Here is a 9,632-nt window from a genome sequence, read left to right on the forward strand (position 1 = left end):
TCCTGAACATGCCTGGGCTTTTCACCTTGTGAACTGTGAGCAAATAAATTTTGAGCACATAAAATTTGCTTTTATTTGTAAGCAAATAAAAATTTGCTTTTATTTGTGAGCAAGTAAAATTTGAAGCTACTCTGTGGTAATTTGTTAGACGGAAACAGGAAACCAATACCAAGGCTTCATTGTGCAATTAATAAGCACAAAACACTACACTAAAATGAACTTGTGAACTGTCATGTACACTGCTTGCATGAAATAACATCTTTGCTAAGAAGGATATTCTTTGAATCTGGTATCCTGGGGCTGAAAACTTAATTGCCTTTTAAAATTTATGTTAATCAGTTTCAAGAAAATACTATTATGCATATTAGTATAATATGTATGTTCACAGGTAACTAGTTAGCACTGTTAAAGGGCACTTTGAATGCACCCAATGCTTAGAACTTTGAGGAAAAATTTGAATATGCTCATTGAATTATGATGTTTAAATAATATATATTTTAATTTCTTTGGTTCTTGATGCTGAAGCTTTTTGATGATTATTGCTGAGAATTTGAGATACATTTGTTTTTCATTTCTTAATTAAATTATTTTTGATACCAGGGATTGAACCTAGTGATAACAACCTCTGCTTGTAACTACACAAGATGGATTGGTTTGCTGCCACCTCATGGAGTCAATGATTCAAGAGGCAGAGTGATAGAGAAAGAAAGAGCATTATTAGGAACAAGCTGGCATTGTTAGAAGATGGTTGGCTTTTGCCTTCTACTTTCCCTAAGAGAGAGTCTTTTATATGATTTTTGAAGGGAAGACATGTAGGACCCAGACAGAAGGTGCCTCAATTTTTCAGTGTTTTGAAAAATAGCCTCTTCTGGAATGTGGGCTCCATATATCTTATCTCTTTCACATGTAATCTCTTTTATTTTGTTAACATTGCAGGCCAGTGGTTCTAAGGAAGATATAAACGTTAGCTGAAATGACTTGAATCTGATTTTTTTGTGGTCAGTGTTTCTGGCAACTACTCTTCCAGGTGTGATTTTTTTCCCCCCATAATTTGAGATGAGGGATTGTTTGATGAGGGAGTTTTGTGCATCCCTAGCTAACTTTCGTGTGCAGTTAATCTATCAAAGATAGGCTTCTTGGGTTGTGGATGTGGCTCAAGCGGTAACATGCTCGCCTGGGTTCCATCCTCAGCACCACATAAAAAAATAAAATAAAATAAAGATGTTGTGTCCACGAAAACTGAAAAATGAATATTAAAAAATTCTCTCTCTCTCTCTTCTCTTTCTCTCTCTCTCTCTCAAAAAAAAAAGATAGGCTTCAGTGGGCAGGATATCTTTCCTAATGTTTGGTTTTCTATTTTTTATTTTATTATTTCATTGATGCTATTAAACTTTAATACAATCCGATTTGTCATTCTTTCATTGAACGCCTATTATCTTAGTGTCCTTTGAACCAGGCATGGCTCTATATCCTGGGGATACAACTGTAATTAAAACAGCCTAAGCCTATGTGTGGGCCTTACATTTTAGAGGTTTGTCCAGAGTGAGATGGAGCCACTGGAGCATTTTAAATGAAGAAATGGCACAACTTGACTCACATTTGCAGGATGGCTCACAGAGGTGGGAGAGTAGTCATGGGAGGTGAGTGAGGGCGCAGGGCCTGAGGAATGAGAGAGTCTGGAAAGCAGGGCTGTAGAAACAGGAGGTGAGGATGTGAAGCTGAGCCAAGAATTTTAAAGTTGTAGAATTCTCAGATTTCGGTATGTTTTATAGATTTTTAACAAATACCTAGCTATAGGGGGTGTGGGGAGGAAGCCAAATTCTGGGGATTCCCCACCTCCCGGGAACTTCACTTGCTCATCTCTCAACCTGATTCAGGTTCTTCTGCCTGGTGACTCCTGACGTGCCCAAAGTTATTTTGTCACACTAGTGGTTTCTAGAGAAGCCAATCAGAGTCGTCGCCACGATTCCCGGTAACAAAAGCTGCATACACCCGCAGGAACTCGGATTCTCCCCGTCTATGGGGTGTGAGTCATGGAGTTCAGAACCCTGTTCTTGCTGCTTTTGGGGCCTCTAACCCTGACCCAAACCTGGGCGAGTAAGTACGGGGTCCCACGGGAAACAGCCTCTGTGGTTAGGATCTAGGGGACCGACCGCCCGGCGGGGTCGCAGATTCAGGGAAGCGGCATTTCTACCTTGTGAAGCCTGAACTTTTCCTCCATCTCGGACTCGTCCTGTCCTGACCTAATTTCCCGGTCCTTCTGCCCCCTTTTGGTCTCAGGAGTCCCCGCGTCCCCTCTTCCCATCACGGGCCGGATCAACCAGGGACCCCGGTCCGGAGGAGGTCGCACTGGGTCTTAGCTGCTCTCTGTCCTCAGGGTTCCACTCCCTGCGTTATTTCCACACCTCCGTGTTCCAAGCTGGCCGCGAAGAGGCTTTTTACACCTCGGTGGGCTATGTGGACGACACGCTGTTCCTGCGTTTCGACAGCGACGCCCTGAATCCGAGGGTGGAGCCGCGCGCGCAGTGGATGGAGTATGAGACACCAGCGTTTTGGGAAGCGCAAACCAAGATCGCCGAGGCCCACCAGCAGAAGTTGCGCTGGAACCTGCGCTCCACCCTCCGCTACCTCAACCAGAGCGAGGACGGTGAGTGACCCGGGACCGGGTGGCAGGGGACAAATGCCCCCACCTCTTTTGTAGGAGCTAAGGTCGACCGCGGCCTCAGAGACTGTGTCTGGTTTCCAGGCCACCAGACACCACTTGGCCTCTTGACTCAGACCCCGCGGGTATTCGCTGGGTTTCACTTTCCTTTTAGGCGGAAAAGGCCTTAGACCCACCCACCCTCCCACCCTGGCTGCTGGGTTGCGCTGGCAGAGTTAAGCACCAGATGTAAAAGCCGGAGCAAAGCCAGTGTGACTTCCGGGGCGGGGCCAGGCTCTCACACCTTCCAGTGGATTTCTGGCTGTGACCTTGGGCCAGATGGAAGCCTCCTTCGTGGATATGAGGAGTTTGCCTATGATGGTGCGGATTACATCTCCCTGAATGAGGACCTGCGCTCTTGGACCACGTGGGACAAGGCTGCTCAGATCACCCAGCGCAAATGGGAGGATTCAGGAGATGCAGAGCACTACAGGGCCTACCTGCAGGAGGAGTGCCTGGAGTGGCTCCGCAGATTTCTGGAGAAAGGGAAGGACAAGTTGCTGCACACAGGTACCAGGGGATGAGGGGAGCCCGACATAGTTTGGACAAAAATGGAATTGCTAACAGAATACCAGAGGACCTTCCCTCCTCTCAAGACAATTAAGGCATCAAGTCTTTCTTGGAATGGGGAGGGAGAAGATCTCTGAACAAACTTAAGAGCACATTGCTTTGACCCTGACAGCAGCCTTGGGTACCACAAGGTGACTTTCTCAGGCCTTGTTCTCAGCTCCACATTCAAATTGTTTGAGGTGTGACTCCAGGTTTTGTGAGTCTCTGGGCCTCCATTCAGGTCAGAACCTGAAGTCCCTCTTAGAGATCTGGGGCATCTTTCCCTGGTCAGTCTGATTCTACAACTTTCCAAGGAAAAGGAGATTATCTCAGAAGCTTGAGTCCAGGCTGGTGCTTGGGTTTTGCTTTCCTTCCTTACTTCCATTGTCCTGTGTGTACTTAGTATGGTCACATGAGCACTGGTTCAGTGGCCATGGGAGGTAATGTAAAATGTCTTATTAAAAAATATTTTTAGTTGTAGATAGACACAATACTTTTATTTTATTTATTTATTTTTTATGTGGTGCTGAGGATCGAACCTAGTGCATCCCATGTGTTAGGCAAGCACTCTACCAGTGAGCTACAGCCCCAGCCCCAACATGTCTTATTTTTCTAATTCTTCCCTTCAGAGTCTCCAAAGACACATGTGACCTATCACTTCAGTCCTGAAGGAGATGTCACCCTGAGGTGCTGGGCCTTGGGCTTCTACCCTAAGGAGATCACCCTGACCTGGCAGAGGGATGGAGAGGACCAGATTCAGAACATGGAGCTTGTGGAGACCAGGCCTGCAGGGGATGGAACCTTTCAGAAGTGGGCAGCTGTGGTGGTGCCTGCTGGGGAAGAGCAGAGATACACATGCCATGTGCAACATGAGGGGCTGCCTGAGCCCCGCACTGTGAGATGGGGTAAGGAGGGGTTGAAGGCACAGAGCCTGTTGGCAGGAAAAGCAGGAGCCCTTCTGAAAATTCTCAGTAGGGTCAGGGCTGAGAGCTAGGGGTCAGGGTCCCTCACCTACCTTCCTTCCCTTCCCAGAGTCACCTGCTGTGTCCATCATCCCTGTCATGGGAATTGTTGCTGGCCTGGTTCTCTTTGTAGTTGTGGTCACTGGAGCTGCGGTGGCTGTTATGTGGTCGTGGCGGAATGCAGGTAGGGAAGTCAAGGGTTCTGGGTGTACCTGGTCTAGGCCCCTGGTAGAAGTGAGCTCTGCCTCATTAATGGGAAGCACCATCCATACACACTTGCTGATACTCACTCTATTGTAAAGCACAAGGAAAATAAAGGACAAAATGATCACCATTATGATTGTCATGATGGGGACCTGATCCCAGCATTCAGAGGGCAAAGGGGTAGGTAGGTCCCTGCTGGATACAGACCTCCAGGAGAGTGATTGGTTAAGTGCCTGGGCATCTCCTATCCTCATGCCTCTTGATCCTTTCTAAGGTTTCCAATTACAGTTCAGGAACCTTCCCTGGGATCCAGGCCTAGGGGATTCCTCAAGCCCTCATAGCTCTGCCTCCTCCCTGGCACACACAGGTTGTTTTCTTCTCATAGGTAGAAAAGAAGAGAGCTATTCCATAACTGTTCAGAGAGTGTTGTCCCTGAGACCCTTGGAGTAGTGTAGATGGGAAAACAAGGAGGGTCCCTCATCTGCTCCATAATTTATTCATTCTTCACATACCTTTTGGATTTTGACTCTGTCTTGTTGTTTTTCTGACCCAGGCAATGACAGTGCCCATCACTCCAATACTTTTCTAGCCCCATAAAGGTGAGACTCTGGAGGGCTTAAAATGGTAGAAGGTGTGATACAGGGGAATGGAGAAGGTTGTGGGAATTCTCTTGGATCTTTGGGTGAGTTCTGGGTTCTTCAGAATGTTGTCCCTTTGAGCAACTGCCCTGATTTTGTTCATGACGCTTTTCTTCTGTAGCAGAGACAGCTGCCTTGTGTGGGACTGAGCAACACAAGATTTGTTCAAGCATTTGTGACTAGAAGAACTCTGGAGTCCCTTTCTGTCATGGGTTATTAAGCCATCCACATTCCTATTGGCATAATGTGCAGAAGTGAGACCAGTGCACAGGACCCCTGTCCTGCACCATCCCTTGCCCACTCACCTTTCCTGTTCTAGCAGAGGTGATGCTGGGATGACTCCATCCCTCTCTCAACATCACTGTGCACTGAGCCACAACTTCTTACTTCCATCCTGAATATAAGAATCAGAATATAAATATTTTTCAAAATCTTGACCCAGTGGATTGATTGGTTAATAAACAGAGAAAATTCCAAATTAGAGAGAGAAAATAAATGGAAACACTGAGAACCTTCTAGAACCTGTTTTCATTGTCCTGAGTCAGCTACAGCTGAAGACAGAAGAAGGCTGTGAGGAGCCCAGTGTGGACAGGGCTGTGTCCAGTTAGTGCTCAGGCCATGCTGGGCTTTCATGTGGTCCCTCTTTAGCTTGGTCATCTTCTGTATTCCCTTGTCCTTGTCACTCGGGAGAACCTTGCCCACCAGGACTTGTGATCACTGGGACACAGACATCACCAGAGCCTTTTGCTGTCAGTCAGACCCTAGGCATCAATGGCTTCCTGTGGCCAGATCAGGCTGTCCCCCTTCATCCTTTGTATTTCCTGTCCCTTAGTTTCTATGGAGGATTATGTATATGCTTGTTCTCCCTCCTCCTGAGGTAGCTGGCTTGATGAGGGGTGCCGTAGCCCTTTGAAGACTCCATGACAGTGGCAGCTACATGGAGACACCTTGCAGGCTGGGGCCAGGTTCCTCAGGAGGCTGCACGTGCTCTGAACTAGTGTCTGACATGTGGCACTGTTTCCCCCACAGCCAGGATTCATGGGTTCAGGAATCAAGAAATGGGTATGGGTGTGGCAACTCTTACTATGGCCCCCAGTGACTCACTAGCAATGTATGGGCTTCCTCTCCCCATGACCTTATGCCCTGCTGACATGGAGATCTTAGTTTCATAGAAGAAATGCTTCCATTAAGAGACAACAATGATTTCACTGAATTGGAAAGGACAACTGTCACTGGCCATGTTGGGCTCTTCTTGCTTTGAGTCAAGAACCCAAGGGTGGAGTTAGCTGGTGGGCCTGAGTGATGGATCCTGGCAGCCAGGGGGACATGGGACAGCTGCTCCCCAGGGAGGGAAGGAAGGGAATGTCTGGAATACAGGAATCCCTTAGGGTGCCTCTTAGTGTTACATCCCCTGAGATTAATGTCCATGGGAAACTACATCAGCCCAACCCAGGCAGGACTAAGAGTGGCCAGGACCCTTCAGGAATGAAGGTTGGCATCACCACAGCAGGAGAAATGCCACAGGCAGCTGAACTACTTGCTGAATTGAAGGGAATACGGAATGGGAGGTGGAAGAAGATAATTATGAGTACCAGCAGCAACACATGACCATTTTCAGAGGAGAGGACTGTAATTTTCATTTGCATATCTTCTTTATTTTATTATAAATATGTTTGTGGTATGTATTTATTGATCAAATATACTTATTTTCTTGAATCTCACCCTTTTATATGTAACAAATAATTTTGACTGTTTATCATAGTATTAAGCATTGTTAAGTGTATGTCTTAGTGTTTTGCATTTTGGTATGTCTATCAAGGGGAGGAGGAGAGGACATCATGGGTGTAGTTCAGTTGTAAGCAGAGAGTCTTATCATATTAGGTGGAAGTATAACTTGTTATTCTCTTTATTTAGATGTACATTGTGATTTAGGGAGATGCTTCTGTGTGCCAAATTGATGATGGGGGAACTGGTGATAGTTAATTTTATTTGTCAAATTGGTTAGGGCCACGATACTCAGTTATTTGTCAAACATGTCTGGATGTTGTAAAGGCATTTTGAGATGAAATCCACATTTAAGTCAGTAGTCTTTGAGTAAAGCAGGACACCCTTCAAAATGTGGTTGGGCTTCAATTAATCAATAGAAGACCTTAAGAAAAAGATTGGCCTCCCCCAAAGAAGATGTATTTTCTCATCATTGTTTTTGGACTGAAGTGTAACATCAGCTCTTCCTGAGCTTCCATCCTGCTAGTCTACCTTGAATATTTTCAAGTCATTGCCTCCAAAATTGCATATGACAATTTCTTAAAGGATCTCCTTAAACAGATAGACAGAAATACATGTAGATACACAACTTGTTAGTTGTGATTCTCTGTAGAACCCTGACTACTACAAGCACAGTTTTCTATGTTCTAACTACTAGAAATGAGTGATAAAGAAAAGAAAAGGCAATTTCACAGTTATGGTTTGGATCTGAAACCATGTACTGGAAACGTGATATCCAATATAGTAATGTTCAGAGGTGAAATGATTAAATTACGAAATGATTAAATTATTAAATTATTACATAACCTCAACAGTGGATAAATCCATTGGGTGAATTAATAATTTGAATGAATCACTGGGTAGTGCTTGACTAGAGAAAGTAGGCCAGTGGTGGTGTGCCCTTGGGGATTACATTTTGTCCCTGGCTCCTCACTCTCTGCTTTCTGGCTGCCACAAGGGGAGAAGTTTTCCTTTGTCATATTCTTCCTTGTGATGTTTCTGCCCTGGAGCCATGCACTCAACCACTGAAACTTCAGTTTTGGTGTTGCTTTGGGAGATTTCATTGAAAAAAAGTCAGCTACCTTCCAGCTGTTAGACCCTTTGTAAACTATGGACAGATGCCATCCAAGCAGAATCTGTTTTTGCCTGAGCGATAATGTTGTGGTTTCAATGGTATATAGATTTCTAGTCCACCCAGAAACCAGGAAAACTGGAATTAAATGTAGCAATATCTTCTCAGCAAGCAATCTGAAGAAATTTTATTTGCCTATGTACTGGGAATGATTTTATTAGTTCTTTCTTTTTTTTTAAAAACATTTATTCTTTAGTTGTAGGTGGACACAATATCCTTATTTAATTTTTATATGGTGCTGAGGATCAAACTCAGAGCCTCACTCATGCTAAGTGAGAGCTTTTCCTCTGAGCCACAATCCCAGCCCTTATTTAGTATTTTCTTGTATGGCCTTGTGGCCTAATACAAATAAACCGTCTTTCCAGGGAAGGATGATGTGCTCAAGGCTTGGAATATTTTATTGTAAGTTATTCCTTTATTATTATTATTTTAACATTTGCAATGTACATACTTGTTTACAAAATATCTCTGATGGCTTTATGTATATATGTATCTATTATTTTTGACTGGCAAAATAAAAACTTTAACAAACACTAAAATAAATCTGTTGCTGTGTACCATATGATAGATGAGAGAATGAAGAGTTGAAACAAAACCTTCTAACAATCTTCTCTGTATAGCAGGACTATTCAACCCATTTTCTACCAAATTACATCAAAACTATCATTTACCCAATTTTTCACTAATCTTCATGCTAGGGGTTCTTTTTTCCCCCAACAATATAAATAATTAATTTAAATATAAATGATACAGATGTTGTAATGAAAAGTAATAATTTTTAACCTGGTAAAAGCAAACAATAACTATATGCTTTATACATATGTCATCCTTTAAATATTGATACACCAATAGGTTAAAAGCACAAGAAATCTGTAAGAAGATGTATTTAATATAAAATAAATGTCAAGAAAAAGTATTTTCAGAGATAAAGGGGGACATTTCATAATCATAATAAGGTGACTTCTTCAAGAAAGTATAACAATCCTAAACATGTATGTACCTAATAACAAAATTCCAAAACACATGAAGTAGAAATTAATAAAACTATAAAGACAAATCCACAATCATATTTGGAGGTTTTAAGCCCCCTCACTTTGCTGGAAGGAATAATAATATAGAAGGCTTAACAACATTATCAGTTACCTTGACCTATTTGTTACTTATAGAGAACCACACACACAAAAATGACAAGTAGAAAATTAATAGGGATAGACTATATTCTGTCATAAAATAAATTTTGAGAAATTTAAAAAATTTGAAATCATGATTGTATTATTCACCATTAAAGTGAATTCTCAATAAAAAATGTTCCTTTTCAATAAGTTGCAACATCATTGAGAGTGGTGTATGGTAGGCGATGACATAGACCCAGGACTTCAGTGCAATCACAATATTCCTTTAAATGATAACTATCTTTGTTTTTCTTAGGAAGTTTCAAATTTACTTGTTAAGCATGCCAATTTTTATACTCAAGTGTCATCTTAAAAAATACACACAGATTGCTTTTCAGTTAGAAAACTGTGAATTGTCCCACTATTGTCATGTATTTAAAAAATAATAAAATCAATTAAAAAAGAAAACTGTGAATTGTCTAAAGTGTTTACTTCAGTCTATCATTATGACAATTTTGGTAGTCAGAAATTGTTAGCTTGCATCCAGAAACTAATGTTTTTTTTTTTTTT

General features: G+C 42.8%; 1 protein-coding gene across 1 annotated transcript; it reads left to right on the forward strand.

Moving 5' to 3' along the window:
- The first annotated feature begins 1,871 nt into the window (after nucleotides 1-1,871).
- LOC114082340 (popy class I histocompatibility antigen, alpha chain E-like) lies at nucleotides 1,872-5,565 on the forward strand. Its single transcript, XM_027923612.3, has 7 exons — nucleotides 1,872-2,097; nucleotides 2,378-2,647; nucleotides 2,936-3,211; nucleotides 3,880-4,155; nucleotides 4,283-4,396; nucleotides 4,970-5,015; nucleotides 5,176-5,565. The coding sequence occupies exons 1-6, from the start codon at nucleotides 2,034-2,036 to the stop codon at nucleotides 5,011-5,013; spliced, it is 1,044 nt and encodes a 347-aa protein (XP_027779413.2). The 5' UTR covers nucleotides 1,872-2,033; the 3' UTR covers nucleotides 5,014-5,015; nucleotides 5,176-5,565.
- The last annotated feature ends 4,067 nt before the right edge of the window (nucleotides 5,566-9,632 follow it).

This window comes from Marmota flaviventris, chromosome 6 (genome assembly GCF_047511675.1).
Source record: "Marmota flaviventris isolate mMarFla1 chromosome 6, mMarFla1.hap1, whole genome shotgun sequence".
Taxonomy (NCBI): Eukaryota; Metazoa; Chordata; class Mammalia; order Rodentia; family Sciuridae; genus Marmota; species Marmota flaviventris.

Coding starts and splice junctions, on each gene's coding strand:
- LOC114082340 (XM_027923612.3), top strand. CDS start 2,034: ATGGAGTTCAGAACCCTGTTCTTGCTGCTTTTGGGGCCTCTAACCCTG. Junction 3,212..3,879: donor GGACAAGTTGCTGCACACAG/GTACCAGGGGAT, acceptor TCTTCCCTTCAG/AGTCTCCAAAGACACATGTG. Junction 4,156..4,282: donor GCCCCGCACTGTGAGATGGG/GTAAGGAGGGGT, acceptor TTCCCTTCCCAG/AGTCACCTGCTGTGTCCATC.